General features: G+C 42.4%; 1 protein-coding gene across 1 annotated transcript in view; it reads left to right on the top strand.

Annotated features, from left to right (window-relative positions):
* WDR64 (WD repeat domain 64) overlaps positions 1 to 18,710 on the top strand; it is a 122,906-nt gene that overhangs the window by 92,316 nt on the left and 11,880 nt on the right. Inside the window, exons 15-21 of the mRNA XM_034766871.1 lie at positions 434 to 616; positions 2,876 to 3,006; positions 9,067 to 9,159; positions 12,187 to 12,271; positions 14,260 to 14,296; positions 15,535 to 15,686; positions 16,443 to 16,548. Of these exons, the coding sequence (XP_034622762.1) occupies positions 434 to 616; positions 2,876 to 3,006; positions 9,067 to 9,159; positions 12,187 to 12,271; positions 14,260 to 14,296; positions 15,535 to 15,686; positions 16,443 to 16,548 (787 nt within the window). The remainder of the gene's footprint in view (positions 1 to 433; positions 617 to 2,875; positions 3,007 to 9,066; positions 9,160 to 12,186; positions 12,272 to 14,259; positions 14,297 to 15,534; positions 15,687 to 16,442; positions 16,549 to 18,710) is intronic.

The following is an 18,710-nucleotide window of genomic DNA, read 5'->3' as shown; positions in this document are numbered from 1 at the left end:
ACAATGACATTATTGCATTCAAGATTCATCTAAATGTTAATAATCCCTTTTGATCTCTGAGTCAATAGCTATAGTGACAGAGAGGAACTGTCTGTTTACATGGCTAATTATTAAACAAGATATAAGTAAACACACAATTAGTATCATCTCTAATTCTCTAACAATACAGGTTTTCACTTCAAAGTTCTAGCCTATCTAGCAGGGAGTGGCCCTAATTACAATTTGCATACTTTCCTAACATGACTTTAAAGTTTGGCTCTTGGTCATTTAGCATGCAAGCTGCTTAACCCTTTCTGGCCATGTGTCATACTTTGTATAAGATCCATTGCAATGATACAACAATGGTAGCAACAATGGTTTGCATGGTCATATTTTAATCAGATAACGTCACATATTTATTTTTGTCTTTTGGTTAAATGGATCGTTTTTCTAGGGTAATGAAGGTGAACCTCATCTGACTGTTACATGGGAGCTCCCTGAGGCTGTGTCACTTATTCTGCAAGAGAATCCAGTTATGTCTCTATGGCTGAAACCCAATGCCAGGAAAACAAATGGATTTTTTCCAGATGTTCAGCTGTTGTCTGACACAGGTCCTAAGAGAAATAACGAAACCCAGGTGAGAACACTTCTTAAATTTTTGCATTGTTTACCTAAGAGAAGCAAGTGAGTAAGAGATTTAGATGCAGTATGAGAGGCAAATATTCCAAACTTTCCACTGCATTGAATCCAAAAATATTTTATTTCAGGGGGTGACTATTTCTATGAGATTCAGTTGCATGACACCCACTGATATTAATCATTGTTGTGATTAAATATATAAGCATTGCTATGACAATAGGCCCCTGATTATTATTGTACAAGTTGAAAATAGTAAATTGAGATTTTTGGATGGACAGCTCTGTAGCAGTGAACTTCATAAATCTTAATGAATGAATCCTCTCAACAACAAAGAAAGGAAGAGTTTAACATATTTTGGCTATCTTCGATGTGGAGAAACTGAGACTCATCCAAGATCATAGAATCATAGACTATCAGGGTTGGAAGGGACCTCAGGAGGTCATCTAGTCCAACCCCCTGCTCAAAGCAGGACCAATTCCCAATTAAATCATCCCAGCCAGGGCTTTGTCAAGCCGGGCCTTAAAAACCTCCAAGGAAGGAGACTCCACCACCTCCCTAGGTAACGCATTCCGGTGCTTCACCACCCTCCTAGTGAAATAGTGTTTCCTAATATCCAACCTAGACTTCCTATGTCAAACAGCAAGTCTGTGACAGACCTAGGGCTAGAAACGGGATCTCTTGACTTCTAGCCCTGTGATCTAGCCACCTGTCTCCAGACACTGCCTCCCATTCTAAATGACATGGCCATGGTGACATGAGTTACCTGTATACTTCTCATGAAATGAGGCACATTTAACACAGGCTTGCCAAATCTCTCTCGCTAGGGCAAATAGTTTTCCAGGTGATTGTGACCAATGTTACTGACCTCTGCAGAATCAGCTTTCACTAATTTTTTTAAGTACCGGTATGTTTCTAGCCCCAGTGGTTGTGAAGAAAAATGTAGCAAGTCACTTGTAGCTACTACTGCTGCGTGGTGAGAACAACTGCTTCTCAGACGCGTTCAGGCCTGACTCTCTGTGAGCGCTACTCGTTCTACCTCAGTTCAGAGTGTGGAGGAGCCACGTCAGTGGGATCAACTGAATCCTTTAGGCGCCACTCTTCCTTACCATGGGCCAAAGAGGAAAGGGGTGAAGATCACCAGTTCCCACGCCTCCTTGCTGCCAGTCACCTGAGGCCAGTTCCAGAGGAGTCCTGCTGTGCCCTTCGCAATGTCCTTATGTGTCTGGTCTCCTCATTTCATTTTGTTTTGTCTCCTGTCTCCCATCAGGCTTGGTGGAACAGAAGATACCCCTCTCCATCTCAGAGGGGCCATGCATGCCAGCAGCTCTAGGGCTCCATCCCCTGAGCAAATGGCAGAATATCTGCCAGAGTGGTGCTTTAACTACTGTATATTACATTCTAATATCACAAGAACAAGGGGACACTCAGTGAAACAGAAAGGTGGCAAGTTCAAGACTGAAAAAAGGAAATACTCTTTTACACAATGTGTGGCTAGACTGTGGAATTTATTGTCACAGGAAGTTGTTGAGGCCAAGAATTTAGCAAAATTCTAAGAGGGATTGGATGTCTCTATGAATAACAAGAATCCTCTGAGTTATAATAATTGATGCCAACAGAAAAGATCACTGAAAGGAATATAAAACTTCCTGCTTCAGGGGTTAAACCAATCTCAAAATATTAGGGGTTAGGATGAGATTTTTTTGTGAGGGCAGATTATGCCACAACTGCCTACTTTGATTTTTCACCTTCCTCTGAATCATTTGGTGCTGGCCAGTGTTGGAGACAGGATAGTGGACTAGATAGTCCATGGCTCTGATACAGTAGTTCAATTCCTGTGTAATGCAATGCGCTGTGCAGTTGCTTTTGCTGTTAATTTCATTTGGATGTTTGTGATGTGTTAATGTACTAAGCATTGTTAACAACTTACACCAAACCATTAACACAGTACAATGCTCAATAGATACAGAGTGTCTCAGTTCAAGTATGTTTGGGCTAGTATTAATGTATGGTGCAAACAGTGTAATACAAAGGGGAAGAAGAATGATCCTGTGTGTAAAGCATAGAGTTGAGAGCCTGGGTCTGCTTAGGTCTTTGCATGGCATAAGAATGGCAAATGTTATAACGTATAACTTTAATAAAATGCATTGAGTTTACAACAATGTACAATGTCATTTTCTGTACATAACACATGTTAAAAACATTTCACTATCAAATGTCATGTCCTTCTTAGTAAACGTCTTCTTTATGCTTCCTTTAGAATTTACCACTGGGTGAAGAAATGAAGTGCTTTGATGTGTTAAAAGTAGAAGGATACAGTTTGATAGCTACTGGAAATGCACATGGTGCAATAACCTTGTGGGATTTTGAATCTGCCACTGTCAGATACTTGTAAGTAATACTTTGGTAAAAGATATGGCAATATCGTGGACAATTCCTATGGAATTAAGTTAAACCTTATTGAATTAAGTTTAAGTATTTTGGGGGTACATTGCATTGAAAATAAAAATGTCAATGTACACCTCTACCCCAATATAACGCTGTCCTTGGGAGCCAAAAAATCTTACCGCGTTATAGGTGAAACCGTGTTATATCAAACTTGCTTTGATCCACCAGAGTGCGCAGCCCCTCCCCCCCGGAGTGCTGCTTTACCGCATTATATCTGAATTCGTGTTATATCGGGTCGCGTTATATCGGGGTAGAGGTGTACTACTGTATTGTATGGAACTTCTTTAGAGGAAGAACAAGATTAGTGCAATCTCTGGAAGATATTAGGACTTCAAAGGGCTTCTATGGATAATGCATTTGAAATTGGGGTGAGGGAAATGCAAATGTTAAACCTGGAATCCATCCTTTTGAAGCTGAACATTGAGCAGAGACCTATTAGCTGGCTGATTTACCTATTCACAGCAGGAGCCATGGAAGCACCTTAAAAATGTGTGTGGGGGCGGAGGGGGAAGGGGTGCCCTAACCATGGCCCTGCTCCTGCACTGTCTCTTCCCCCCTGAGGCCTCGCCCCCCATTTGATCCTTTCCTCCTCCTCCTCCTTCCCCTCTCTGTCGCTCGCCCTTGCAGGCCAGCTGGTAAAAAGTGGGAGGGCCATGGTTCCCTGCCCCCCCACCCCATTCCAGCGCCCCGATTCACTGTTTCCTCAGAGAACCAAACTGGATATGTGAATGACTCACAAAGTCCTGGGTTGTTCTCATTCTGAGCAGAGTGTGGTGAATTTGAAACCACAGGGAAATCCCTGGTTGGGTTTTGAAGGACTACTTCTGCCAGAGCCCATGTTGGAGGGAGTGACCTCTGTAAGGAGGTGAGACAATGATTAAGTGAATTTACCTCCTGTAAAATGGCAAGGGCCTAAGTATATTTAATCGTGTATTTAATGGATCATATCATATACATACTAGCTAGCCATATATATAAGCAAGTGCATAGTCAATATAAATGTAGGGCTAGTTTTGTTCAGACCTTTGAATAATCTTTTTTATCGAAGATTGCACAACCTGATATGGATGTGAGGTTCCAAGGATGACGTAACAGTGAGAGGTTATGATGACACAGCCAAATATAATCAGGGTAAACAAAGAAAGTCCCCAAAATCCCTACCAAATATTAAAATTGACAGTTTTATTGTTGCAAATAAATAAATAAACAAGTTATTTATTTTAGGCTATAAATGTGGAATTTTATATTTGGTCATAGAACTTTATTCATTATTATGTAATGAATCAGAGGAGAAGGATGTTGACAAAAGTATGGTAGCATCTTGGGTATAAAAGAGTGTATGGAGACTAAGTCTTTGCCTTGGTTATGTACACCTTGTCTGTACATGCAGCTAAATCATTGGCCTGACATACCTCAACTGATCACTGGGTTGTGGCACTTTGTACCTATGCTGAAATAAACCTGTTCCTTGCATCTGAGCTCTGGAGTTAGTAGTGGTTTTGTCTGCTACAGTAGTTGTCTGCTTTGCTAGGTTCATAAGGTAATCTGGGTGTCTGGTTGGTGGTCCTGAAAATATTCTTACAATCTCTGTCAAGCTTATTAGTATGTGTATAGATTTTTTTATTGTTTTTCATATATTTGTTTGTCATGCTTTTATCTGAAGAATAAAATGTGCTTGCTTAGAAAGACCTTTGGTAGCTTATAAACTGGTAGCAACTACGCTGTGTACCATCTCTAAGGCGAGAAGTGAAACAGGTCTGCTTAGGCAGACTACCTTCCGCTGGAATAACATAGTGAAGGCATTGAATTGGTCGGCCTGGAAATACACAGTCAGGTCGGAGAGAGATGCAGGTCCCCATGCAAGAAAGCCAACAGCAAGGGACCCGGAAGTCTGACAGTGAACCACCCCTGAACCACTAAGGGGGAAATACAGGTGTAGCTGCCCTGAACTGTGACACTCTTCATGGAGACATTTTGATTTACAGTGCACCCATACAGCTCTAACAAGAAGTGACATTTTTGATGAACACGACCTTTTACCCTACTATCAAAGGATTGATTGAGAAGGATTTAAAGTAGCAACATATTTAGCAACACACATACTTAGCATTTCCTCTAGTTCACTCCAAAATAATCTGCTCAATTTTAATCCTACCACAGCAGGTGGGATTAGTTGACTAGATTATTTAGGAGTGGACTGGAGAGGGTATTTCTAAGCAAGTGATGTAATCAGAAATTAGCATTAACATCACTGAGCAGTGGTGGTAAGAGAAATTCTTCCACGGTAAATTATTCAGTCCTTTACCATTAGCCTTTGGCATTGTAACTAGCCTGTTTAAAGTGGTGAGAGGTTATAGAGATATCCCAATTTTGGAAGTGTTCAGCATTGTGTGGGCATCTGGAAGGAGATGATACTACTGCTGCCATTGGGAGATCCTATTACTGCTCCTTTATTGTTCATTTTCTAAGGCTGTTGTAGTGGTGATTCTGCCCCTTACTTTGTCTTCTGTAGGATGGGGGGGGGATTCAGAGTTTGTTTGGTTCAGTTAATCATCCAAAATTATTTGGGTTATCCAAACTTTGGGACATTGCCCCCACAACCATGTGAAATGGTCTAACAACATCAAGTGAGAGATGGGCAAGCACAGGCTCTTAGACGATGCTTCCAACAGGCCTGAGCACCTCTCTCTCAGCTTGTGTTATCTTTGCCACAATTCCTCTTCCACCCTCCAAAAAAATCAAGCTGAGGCGGCAGCTTTTGTGGGTGGATAGGCAAACTGCCCATCCATTCTTCAGCAGTGGGACCCTAAGTATTCATTAGACCATGCTGGGGTTGCTGCTCCTGGCCCAAGGATGGGGATTTCCATAAAATATGGTGCACTCTGCTACATCCTCGCCCTGGACATCTTACATGGTAAAAAGTCCAGGAGCAGTCGCTATAGCATGATTTGTTGGAGCATTTCCTTATCCTGTTGAAGAAGGGTGGGGAGGCTGGCTGTCTATCCCCCAGAAGATCCCTTAGTCCTGAATTTTGGAGAGGTAGTGGTGTCACCAACTGCTGTGTGAGGGAGTTCGCTCATCATGGGTGCCCCCTTATGGCTGGGCATGGGCGTAGAGTCTCCTCTTTTCCTGGTATATCCTGCCAACAGTTGCTCTAGCCCAGTGATGACCTGGGCTATATAAAGAGTCCAGCAATGGAGAGCCCTATAGTCAGGCAAGGGGTTCCATGCCCCCTCTGCATCAAGGTCTAGTAATCTTGAGCCTTCTGGCTTCAGGGCTTCTCTCATCTACAGTCCCCATAACAGGGGTAAGCTTTCTGCCTCCTGCCATGCCTAGGAGCTGTTAGGGAAACCTGAGCCCACCCTCTCTACCAGTTCCCAATGCAGAGCCCAGCAGCTGATAGCTAAGTTCTGCACCCAGAAGTGCAATGCTTCTGTTTCCCTGGGTCATTCCTACCAGTGCCCTCTTCCCCAGCACATACAAACAAGGCATTAAACAACTGAAATCAAAGATAAAGCTTCAGACCTGAGTGCCATGAGCCCCTTCTCTGTGGGTTTGGTGAAGTCACCACCACCAGAAGCCTCAGGCGATAGGACATCCTGTAGGGCTGCTTCTCAGGACCTGAGAATGTACATCAACTCACTTCCACTGTTTACCCTCCTACTGACCTGGTCTTTTCTCCTTTTGAGCTCCTCTTCCAAGCCATGCATGCTTTTCACCTTCTCAACCCCTTCCTTACTGGTGTGGTGTTTGTATACACCATCACACCATGCAAAGAAGTAAAGAGATAGCAGGCCAGGCAGTCACCTTCTCATGAGCTAGGACTAGGACAAAGCCAGCTGGCTGCCCTTTGAAGATGACTGAAGTGGAGCAGTAGAAAGCCCCCTCATCTCCAGATGACATGGTAAAGGAAGACTACACCTTTTTGCATGAAGATGCCAAGTGTGGATGGACGTTAGTGGGCAGATAGTGGAAATGGCTGGAACTCCCTTCATTTCTTCTGGAGGAGAATCCTTTACTGATTTCCTCCAGACATCAGTGGTTTGGCTATGAAAAAAGAGAAGGTTTGGAGAGGTTTGCTACAGTATTGATCATCACTACTTTGCCAATATCTGGCTGTAGTAGGAGAGCTCTTCTCCCTTTCATCTGAGTGGCTGCTGGTCTGCTCTCTGACCTTCATGCTGTTCCCAGAGCTACTAATATGGTGCTTGTTTTAGATTCCATATTTGTTTTCCCTTCACCTGTCTTTTGGTGGTGCTTTTCTCCGGAAAGCTTGTATCTTGCTACAGTGGCAGACGACAGACTCCTGAGGATCTGGGATTTGGAACTAAGAACTCCAGTGGCATTTGCACCTATGACCAATGGCCTGTGCTGCGCCTACTTCCCACATGGTGGGTTTATTCACACAGGGATGAGAGATGGCCACATCCAGTTCTGGAGTGCCCCCAACGTCCTCTCATCACTTAGGCACTTGTGCCGTAAAGCTCTCCACACCTTCCTAACAACGTACCAGGTCCTAGCACTACCCATTCCCCAGAAAATGAAAGAGTTCATCACCTACAGGACCTTTTTAAACCCTGAGTAGTACATGGGGTCCAAAGAAACCTGGAGCTGGCTGGCTTCCTTTCTTCCTTCCAAACTTTGCTCTGGAACAGAGGAGCAGCTGGGGTTATAAAATGGTCACAAAGACCCACTACGCTCTATGGTTCTAGTATGAGAAGGATTTTTGTTCCTCTGTTTGGGGCTGTATCTTTGACCATGTAGGTTATTTTAAGACCATTTTATAACCCCAACTGTATTTTGGTGGTGTTCCTCTTGATCCACACAGTTTTTAAATATTTTTCATTTTTGTGCCCAAATTTGACAAAGAGAAATCCCTTCAAAACACCTTCTTCCCTAATTAACTGCTCCAAAAAGTTGTCATTAAAAATACCACTATTATCACCCCTAAAGCCTCCAGAAACTCTGACATTATGGGGGCAGGGGAAACACAAAGACCCTGAGAGTTCCCTCAATCAGTGTTCTACACCTTCCCATATCTTGCCCACCCGGGATTGGCAGGATGGTCTAGTGATCATTCTCTGTATGGTCCCAACTTTCTAGCAGCACAAATCTGATCTCCCCCTAAGAATTGTCACATGCCACTGAACAGTTTTGTCTAGCTCTAGTAAACTCATTTAATAAGCTTGTAAGTATTTACCTTGAAAACTACACTGTGGCTTAGAAGAAGCTATTAGAACTGGGCACATTAATAAATGTGCCAAACATTCTAAATAAAAAATGGGATTCTGGTGATATTTTTCATCTTCATCAGTTTCTCTTTTGGACAAAATGCCAACACTAAAACTTCAACAAAATTTTATATTTAAAAAAATGGTTTTGAAATTGTGGGTGAAATTCCACTTTTTTCCCCCAAAAGGGGTGAGGGAGAAATGAAAGGGGAATAAACGATTTAACTACAGCTCTGCTTCTCCCTCCCCTTGCAGGGGTAGAGCTGTTAGTATGGCCACATGGAAGAGAAAGGAAGTGGAAATGTTGGAAGAAAATAGGGCATTGTACCCATGATTCACATGACTGGACTGAATGCCAAGATGATGGCAATTTTCTGGTTAAGTTAACGTATTTTTCTTAAATGCTGAGTCTTGGGGGACTGAAAGATTCCCCCCCCCCCCAACTACGCCATTCCATCAGCTTCCAGGCTCTTAGTTCAGTACCTGGTGGGGATGCTTACAATGGCACAACATACACTAAGCCTGCTCTGTGGGTTTAAAAGAAAAGTGCGGTCTTTTCTAAAGATGTCAAGCCAGAATAATTCATGAACAACAAACTGACTTTACAACATTATATGTGGCTTCTTACATGTAACATAAGCCCCGGAAACAAAAATTGTTTCATTCTTAAGAGTTTATGTATTTGTCTATAACTTTACCTAACAATCACTGTAATAAACACAAAAAGTGTTGAAGTGTGTGACAAATCCTGTACAAACCTCTTTATTTCCAGGGATAAAACTTATCAGGCTGGTCAAAATGCTGTCGCTCAAGTATCTGGAGTCAATGCCGTGCTATTCCTTTTCCGGAGTGCTTTCTTTTCCAGGTAACTGAATTGCATGCACTGCATTATGAATTTTGCTCTGTAAAATTGGCATAATTTTCCCACCACTCTTTTACCCCAGGATAACCTAGAGCTGAATTGAGCTGGATTAATTGGATTTTATTAATCCAGTTACAAACCCAAGTGGGCGCTTAGCTTTCCCATTCCTTCGTCAGTGTCTCCTTACATGTTGCTCTTTAGGTGTGAGATGCCCTCTCTATACCACTTCACTAAGCCCCCCCACCCTCCTTATTCAAAAGTCTCCTAAGCCTCACTTCTGCTCCATAAGAAGTTAATATAACAAATTTATTTAAAACCCCAAATTGCTCCCTCTTCTGATTTTTTTTTTCCAGTGGCTCTTCCCTTCTTTTAAGTTGTCTTGTAGACTGCAAGCTCTTTGGAGCAGAGACAGTTTTTTATTGTTATTTGTACAAACCTCAAGTCAGGTTTTAACAAACAATAGTAGTGGCAGGCCAGTATTCCTCAAAAATTAACTTGGAATTTAATGTATGCAGGACAGATGCTCAGTCGCAAAGCCCATATGTCTAGAGCGGAGGGATGAGCATGTGTGCGTTTTCACAAGCGCGCATTTTCCAATGTACGTTCATAGACACCTGGCAGCCTTGAGGACTTAATTTGGATTAAATACTTAATTGCTTAAATCCTTAATACTGCATAAGCAGCTTTATGCCCCCTTGAATCTGTAGAGTGATTTGTGGTCTTGTATCAGAGGGGTAGCCGGGTTAGTCTGAATCTGTAAAAAGCAACAGAGGATCCTGTGGCACCTTTAAGACTAACAGAAGTATTGGGAGCATAAGCTTTCGTGGGTAAGAACCTCACTTCTTCAGATGCAAGAGGTGAAGAAGTGAGGTTCTTACCCACGAAAGCTTATGCTCCCAATATTTCTGTTAGTCTTAAAGGTGCCACAGGGACCCTCTTTTGTGGTCTTGTGTCATTTTAAATCCTTAAAGCATCTTGCACACTTACTACACCTAAATGTGCCATAACCATTTAATAAATGTTAATCAGACTTTCAGTCTTAAACAATAACATTTGGCCCTTTCTTTTCAAAGAGACCCAGGTAAATTAAATTAAATGCAGTGATTAGGTTTCACAGTTTGCATTTTTTTTATGTCAGGAAATAGTCTGACTATTGAAAGGTGAGGCTCTTGCAATGACATTGAATCATACATGTTTTGCATAGGTTGTATTTTCTATTATTGTTTCTGATTAAATGGAAGCTTATTACTATTACACACACAAAAAGTAAATTAAAAGAACATTTGCTAAGCTTGCACAGTGAAGCACCCCAAGGCTAGGAAATGCCAGAATTAAGGAGGCACCTTTGCGCATATGCATTATGATCGTCTTTAATTACATGATCACATATCACTTGTTCCACAGGATCTCTGCCTCATTCAGTGCACAGGATGGATGGAAGGATTCACTATTTTGTTGTATCCCCATTGTTCAAAATGTGGCCTGAGGCCTTATTTATTGCACACTATCAAACCCTGCTCTGAAGACAAGAATATTAATTTCCTCATGGATTTTTCTGTAGGGCTCATGAGTGTTTCACAGACATGCATTTATTTTCATAACATTTCTGTGAAATGACAGGGTATTAATATTCCTATTTTCTGGGTGATAATTGATATACAAAAGGTCAAAAGTATCCACCAATTTTGGGTGTTCAATTTGAGACAACTAGCATCTGATTTTTCAGAGTCCTTAGCATTGTTATGTGTTCAAAGGACAGCTCCCATATTCATTTTGACTGCAACTTTGAGTGCTCAGCACTTCTGCAAATGAGACCCTACAGTCTCAAATTGGGCATCCAGAAAATTAAGAACACACAATTCGTGACCACCTGTGAAATGTTCAATTCAAGTGACTTGCCCAGCATTACACAGGCAGGGATAGAATCCAATTCTCTGGGGCAGCATTTAACTGCCTTAACTGTGAGACCCTCCTTTCTCTTTCTTGCAGTTCCCTGCCTCATTCGCTACACACCTTCTGACTTCTGCCACAGTCTTCTTCATTACACAACCCTGATCCACTCCTAGGACAAGTCCACCCATTGCACTGAATGAAGCAGGAGTGTGTGTGTGTGTGTGGGGGGGGGAATAGCATGTGATCAAGTAATTAATGGCTGTATCAATGCATAAGCTCAGGGGAGCTGAACTAAGGTTGCACAGGCAACCTCATTTTTTAACTTTTGAGTGCTTCTTTTGCAACCTTAATGTTCTTTTAATGGTGTGTGTGAGAGAGAGAGAGAGATTTCCTAGGTTATTAAAAAGGGAAATCTGAAAAGGAGAAAATCCATCATGAAGCACCACAGTGACACCTGTGTGTGTGATATGCAGGGTTGGAGCCTTTAGATCCACAGCACAGACCTTTGCCACTTGAGCTAATGGAATAACTGATAACAGTAGTAGGTTGTCATCCTCTTTGTGTGGATCCGCACTAGAGGGGAATGGGACATTTTGCCAGTGGGTTTCATAGATATTTGCTGACAGCAGAGGCATGGTGAGACTCAGAATCTTAGGTTCCATTCCAGGCTATGGAGTGGAGTGTGCGCTGGTGGGCACAGATTCATCTGCCTGTTCCTCACAAGTGTAACCCCTTTTACCCTGTCCCCTCCAATCTCTCCTCTCCCAGTCTTCTCTTCCCCATCCCTGACATCTTATACCAATTGCTTTGCCCACAAATCCTAGTTTCACCCCTCTGCTCTCCTTATCTCAGCTTATCCTTATCTTAGCTCCCAGTCTGCTTGCCTAGCCAGCACCAGTCTCTCTCTTCCCACCCCGCCCCCCCTCCCCAGGCTCTTGTCGTCTTTACTTACATACTTAGGTTACTTTCTAAAATTTTTGAAAACTTAGCCTACCTAGTGGAGACACTACTTCCCCATCCCCCCAATAGCACTGGCTAATATTAACTATAGATCTCTAACATAATCTCTGAGAATGTCAGTAGTCACCCATATTTTATTATGTGCCATCAACCATATCTCTGAATTGTTTTCCTTAGTCTCTCCTCCTCCACCACTTCATCCCTTGTAAGTGATATGACAGCCACACAGGGTACAGAAGGCAGCCACGTGAGTCTAAACAAGGTATGCTGGCTGCTTTGGTTTCCACTTCATCCAAGCTAAATTTCTATATAGCAGCTAAAAAAAACCCAGAGAAGCCAGTGGTTTGAGAAGATCAATGTTCTGCCGTGCAGAGGCCCCATGCTCCACAGATGTCGGATTCATTTTGCTTCCCAGACTAGAGGGCAAGCACAGCACAAAGATGGAAATGAAGATGGGATTTGGGAGTGTATGCCATTCAGCAGCTTGCTGCTGGTATGTGGAGCGACTGATATCAAAGGTTTTGTAGGATGCATATCACCAGCATTTCCTGCTTTGATGGGGAATGGTACAGGGCACAAAATGGGAAAATTGGGATTCTCTAGAATGAAATGAAATGTGAACACTGAAGCCACATCTGTATGGTAGGAAAACTAACAAGGGTGCCGTGAATAACTCTGGGATATTTAAAGTACTTCCTTGTAAGGGCTGAAGCAATATTTTTGAAATCTACCAGGTAGATTTCAGTATATAGATAAGAATATTTTCATTAGAGCTAACTTGGTGATTTTGTGGTAGTTTTGTCCTGCCTTTTCCTGCCAGAGGAATAGTGCCAGAGCTGCAGAGCCTGGAAAGAAGAGATGCAATGTGGAAGAAAGCGGGGAAGAAATTGTCAGATCAGGACCCAGAAGTTTTAAAAAATTTGCTACAGTCTCATAATTTTTCTCAGGCTCTGTTTTTCTCAACACCATATATACGTTTTTAAATTCCCAAATTGGCATATGCATAATTTTGATCCACACACTCGAGTGAAGCCATTGAGGTACTAAAAATAGAGAAATGGCAATAGGTTGTGGTTGTCAAGTGTGTCCCAAGGAGTTAGCACGTGAAGATACACAGGCCAGTACATATTTGTCGTCTTCATCTATAACCTCTAAAGCACCCTATGCTTCCTAGTCTCCCTCCTGACTTATTGAAATCTTCCACTCCCTCCTACAGATCCTGCCTAACAACTGGACCCACCCCACCATAGCCCTTGGAGACCCTTCAGTGAGTCCAGATCTCTGTACAGTAGAACCTCAGAATTACAAACACTTCGGAAATGGCTGTTGTTCGTAACTCTGAAATGTTCATAACTGAACAAAATGTTATGGTTGCTCTTTCAAAAGTTTACAACTGAACATTGACTTAATACAGCTTTGAAACTTTATTATGAAGAAGAAAAATGGTGCTTTCCCATTATTTTATTTTTTAGTAGTTTGTTTAACACAGTACAGTACTGTGTTTATTTATTTATTGTCTCTGCTGCTGCGTAATTGCGTACTTCCAGTTCCAAATGAGGTGTGTGGTTGACTGTCAGTTTGTAACTCTGGTGTTCATAACTCTGAGGTTCTACTGTAGTTGACAGAGTGACCCATATAAATGGACACGAAATGAAGATTGGAGGCAACCCACTTTTCCAACACCTCCAACCATGTGGTTGAGGCCATGTGAAAGTACTGATTTTAGAGTGACAAGCCACACACATAATTCCAACAGGACTTTGTATTAGGAGTGAGGTTAAGATACAGTTGAAAGCAGTGCTTGAGAGAAGCAGCAGACAGAATTTGGCTGAAGTCTTCAAAAAGAGGCGTTTGTTTGCTGAAATGGGGCTATATGTGGGTAAGCTTTGCAACTTTGCTATTTTACCCATTTTTGCTCAAGGCAATGACAAGAACTAGTGAGGAGATCTGCAAAGGCACCTAACTCCCATTCATCTGTGCTTTTGGAAAATCCCCCCCATGGATTTATATTCTGTGTGTTTGTCCATTCATTATCCCAGAAAGGAATTAACTTAGTGTAGACCCTTCTTGGAAGCTGGGACAATATAAGTGAGAAGTTCCACATAAGCCTCTGAGGGAATTAGTTCATTCCTTAAATAACGACAATCTAAAGAACTGTTTCTCTGGGCATGTCAAGGTCCCGTACTGTGTGTGTGCTCTTCTGCTTTCAATTTTCTGGCTCAATTTCTGTTTTATAAATCTTGTTTTTAGGAAGATGTAAACAATGGAGAGTCTTCAGCAACAGTAGGTATGGAATGTGTTGCTCTTTATACTAGAAGATTTCTTGGGTGGTTGGGGAGGATAGGGTGTTTAAACCTGGGGGAAGAAAAGCCCATTTTTCAAGCTGTCTGCCTGTTGTCAGAGAGACTTTAAGGAGATGTGTTTGAAGGTATCAGCTAAAGTGTATAGGAATCCCAGCTGCTCATCCACTTGTGTGGGGTTCTGCAGGGATCTGTTTCATCAGTGCTGGTGTTCAATGTGCATGGAAGGCAGCTGGGGCAGATAATGAGAGACTGAGGGGTGGAAATATCATCAGCATGCAGATGACACAGCTAGGAGTCTTTCCTTGAATCTGCACAGCAAATTGTGTTCCCCAGTGGCAGGCCAAGCATGGGATTGCAGCAGCATCCAAATAGAATGGAATTGACGATGAAACCAGAATTTAGCTACAGTCACTATTGATGGTCCAGCTAGTCAGGTGTCCCTGTCAACAGAACGGACACTGAGTTATTTCACACAGGTCACTGGTGACACTCAGTACCCACATGGGTCAGGTTTGAGCTAGTGACCTAGAGGTAAAAGCAAATGGACCCTTAAAATAAAGCTCTTGGTTCACACACATATCTTTAGAAATAGAGAACAAAGGGGGAAATATAGAAGGCCTAAATGTCAAGTGCTTAGGAGACAGACAAGCTTTGCATAGGGATTGTTGGTAGTTTTGAGAAGGATGGAATTCTCTCCCTGAGTCTGCAGAATATCAGCAGCACCACTCCTCGGTAGGCTACATCTGCAGCCTCAGGGCTGAGCTAGTGGCCACTGCCACAACTCTGCACTTCTACTCCCTGGAAGACTCTGATCAGTGAATCTGCACTTTCGCAGGTCCCCTGGTCATATCCCTTCCCTGCCCCCACAGTTAGAGATGCAGCAGAACGCTGCTGTGAGGCACACAAGGGGAGCACAGGCCCTCTATGCAGACTCTCTGAAATCTGCCCCCATGCTGTGAAAAGGGATCTTCACACCTGTGCAGGAATGGTGCAGTTTGGCACAGGAAGTGTCACGAGAATACTTCCTAAACAATGTGTCTCCAAGTTCTCCCAATGGCTCCTTGCTAGTATTTATGAAATATTTTCAAGGGGCCTTTGTTTTATAATGAAGTTTTCTTTTGTCAGAGTTAATGTTTTTCTTAGCATTGTGCCATTGCTTTGTGTTCAAAGAAAGAACTGTAAGAACTATGGCAAGAAGATAATGGGGTCAATTATGTTCCAGAAGGGGAAGGGACAACCAACGAGAAGGATGTGCAACCCTCCGACACCAAAAAGTCAGCCTCTGGCTTCTCCAGAATCATAGCTGGACATACATGCTCACCAATCCTGGCGTCTGCTCATGAAAATGGCTGTGTCTATCTATGGAGTATTGGGGTAACGTATTTGATTGTATTTTTGGATGGGGTTGGGGGTGAAAGGAGAAAATGCTCCACATGTTCAGCTTCCAGCTCTCACCTAACAGATGAAGTTATAGGAGGTTTTTTTTCCACTGATCATTATTTCTATTAACACAATTTAGTGCTGCTTTTAACAGCTGTAGCAAAGGGAAAGAGGAAGGGGAACAGGAGGAAAATCATGGCTTAGAATAATTGTAGTGACAACTGTCTGAAAAGGTATGTAACTCCCTTGGGGTCCATCCTTTATCCACCTCCTCTGCCTTTTGAGACAGTGTGATGGCTAAAGCAGAGTCTGCTGCTCCACTTATAAGAGGAAATCTGCCCTGTTAACTGACTTTTTGAAAAATAATGTAGCAATAATGGGCTGTATACCTGTATAAATGAGTAGAGGGTCAGGTATGACTTGCATGTTGTGCAATCCGGTTGACGTCAATATGGGTTACAAGACAGGGAAGAGTTTGCCTCTAGGTGGCTAAATTAAGACATATTATTAAAAGGTTTTAAGGACTTCAGCGGTTTTAATTAACTGTGATATTGAACCCTCCAGGTATAATAAAGCAGCTCAATGTACATTATTGGTATAAAATCTGACTAATCTGGTTTGCTATTTACTTAATGCATGAAAAATCAAAGCAACAGAAAACATTGCATCATGTTAACATGATGACATTTCTGTTGCTTTGATTTTTTGTGTGGATAAAGTATAGAGGAAAGCAGACTTTGTTTGTTTTAGGGAGATTTACTGAGAGAAGTTTTGCCCTTCACAAAGCATCCTGCAATTCCTCTGACTGCTCTGTGCACCGATATCTCTGCTAAAATGCTTTTAGCAGCCACCAAGGGTAAGTGATCGCTTCTCAATCACAGTTCTCCTGACTCTTTGTAGCGGTTGAAAAAGATTATCGTAAAAACATGCTGGGAATGTGGCAAGGAAGGCCCAAAGCAAAACTGCATTAAAAATCAAGGACAGGGGAGTCTTCGGGAGTAAGGAATGCAGGTTAAAGCCAGAAGCTAACAACACTGCCAGTACGGAGGCTACTTTCAAGAGCAGTGTATTTATATTTTCTTTACACAAAGAACTCACATATACTTACCATCTAAATTCCCTCATTTTAGACTAAGGGCAAAGATTAACAATAAGAATAAGCAAAAGTCCCACATGCTCCATAACCGGCTGCCGCAATTAAAAGCAAATTGACTGCTGGTGTTGCACACAGACAGAGGTAGTTTGTGGACAGTGAAAAGCTCAGTATACAACAATGACTTCTGTTTCATAAAAACACAGCAATGTGAGGGGAAAAAGCATTACTGATGCCTCTGCCGTCAGCCCTTTCTCTGGTGGTTAATTTAATGTTTAATGAACCTCAAAAGTTTGAAGGTGGCTTTCATTTGGCAAAATATGCAAAAGTTTGGTTGCTTATCTGAAGCTTATCTAAACCTCTTCAAACTTTGTGACTCTTTGTGTCTTCAAACTTGGCCTGAAAATCTTCTTTGTCTCCATCTATCACATGAGACATCAGGTATTTACATTTCTGTTCCTGCTGGAAATCCCATGAGAACAGAGTTTCTCACAGTAATTCCACACTTCCTGTCTGCTGCTGTGCAAAAGTGAGATGGAAAAAGTTTTTCCAGGCCTTTCAGAATGTAACAATGGTTTGAGGTTGACACCAAGGTTGCATTGCATTGCATTGCAACAGGGGTATGAATGGGGTAGCATGTGTGGACATGGCCACCCTAGTTGTACTCTAGCTAGCTTGCTAAAAATAGATGTGAAGACTCCATGGCGTGGACTTCAGCACTAGCCAGGCAAACAAATGTGCACCCAGGGAGGTCAGGTGGGTTTGTGCAACTCATGCTGAAGTCCACAACTGTGGCATCCTCACTTCTATTTTTGCTGTCCCAGCTAGAGTACAGCTGGCATAGGTATGTCTACATGAGCTTCAAATCATACCCCTGGTTGCACTGTAGACATACCCTAAAAATGGACAGAGGTTCAAGGGAAAGCTTTCTCTCTAATCAACTATCTCATATTGCACAGGACAGCAAGGAGTTTTTTGACTGTTCATGGAGGAGTATTCCATGCTGCTGTCATACCACCTTTCTCCTGCATTTGATGCTTTCCCCTTTTGGTCACCTGCTTGCATGTTACTGGCTGCAGATTCTAAGTGGCTGCATGAGGTTTTCCTACCAGTTCTGCTCAGTGAGAGTCCTGCACTCCCCTCCCTTCTCCCCACTGCTAACACCCATTGCTATATTGCCTGCATAGCTTCTGTTAGCCCACCTGCTGCTATCTCCTCCTCCTCCCCTCTCATCCTTCCCCACTAGGGCTGCCCACATTTCTCTCTGCCCAATTGTACAGTTCTAGAGACTAGGTCTGCCACGGGTGGCTGTTGTGACTACCCAGAAGCCTCCTAGTGGGAGAGCAACAAAGGGGAGATTTCAATGGTGTTGGAGGAACTGGAACATGGGAAGAAAACTGGAGCAAGGAGCAGTGGAGGAACACTATATCAAGGTAAATGTTCCCATTTCAGTGGTCAGTCTCCCTCATCTTGGACTGTGTATCTCACATGAGCACACTAGAAAGGCATGAGTTATTTTCTTTGTCATTATGCATGTGATTAATCAAACTCTGCCCAGTTTGTCATTTTAAAATGAAAAATGTCACCCCTATGAAACTCCCTCATGTTTGGTCTATGCAGTAGCTAACTCTACTTAGTGGGTGACCGTCTTTGTGCATTTGTAATTCTTTAAAATTCTTAGATGCTTTTAACAAACAGTTAAATCTCTGCTGTTAATGTGACATTCTTCATAAATAGGCTGGAGATCAGGATTTCATTGTAACATATGGACTAACATTTTCTCCTTTGTTTGCGAATGAAATAGTTAAGTGACATTTACATTATCCTAAAAACTAACTTTCAATGCCCAGACCCTTGGCTTCCTTCTACCTTGTCCTTACCCAGGACACTTGGTAGCATATCTAGCAACAGAGGGCACTTAAAAA

This window comes from Trachemys scripta, chromosome 3 (assembly GCF_013100865.1).
Source record: "Trachemys scripta elegans isolate TJP31775 chromosome 3, CAS_Tse_1.0, whole genome shotgun sequence".
Taxonomy (NCBI): domain Eukaryota; kingdom Metazoa; phylum Chordata; order Testudines; family Emydidae; genus Trachemys; species Trachemys scripta.
Note: the sequence above shows the minus strand (reverse complement) of the source record. Positions and strands in the feature narration are given on the sequence as shown.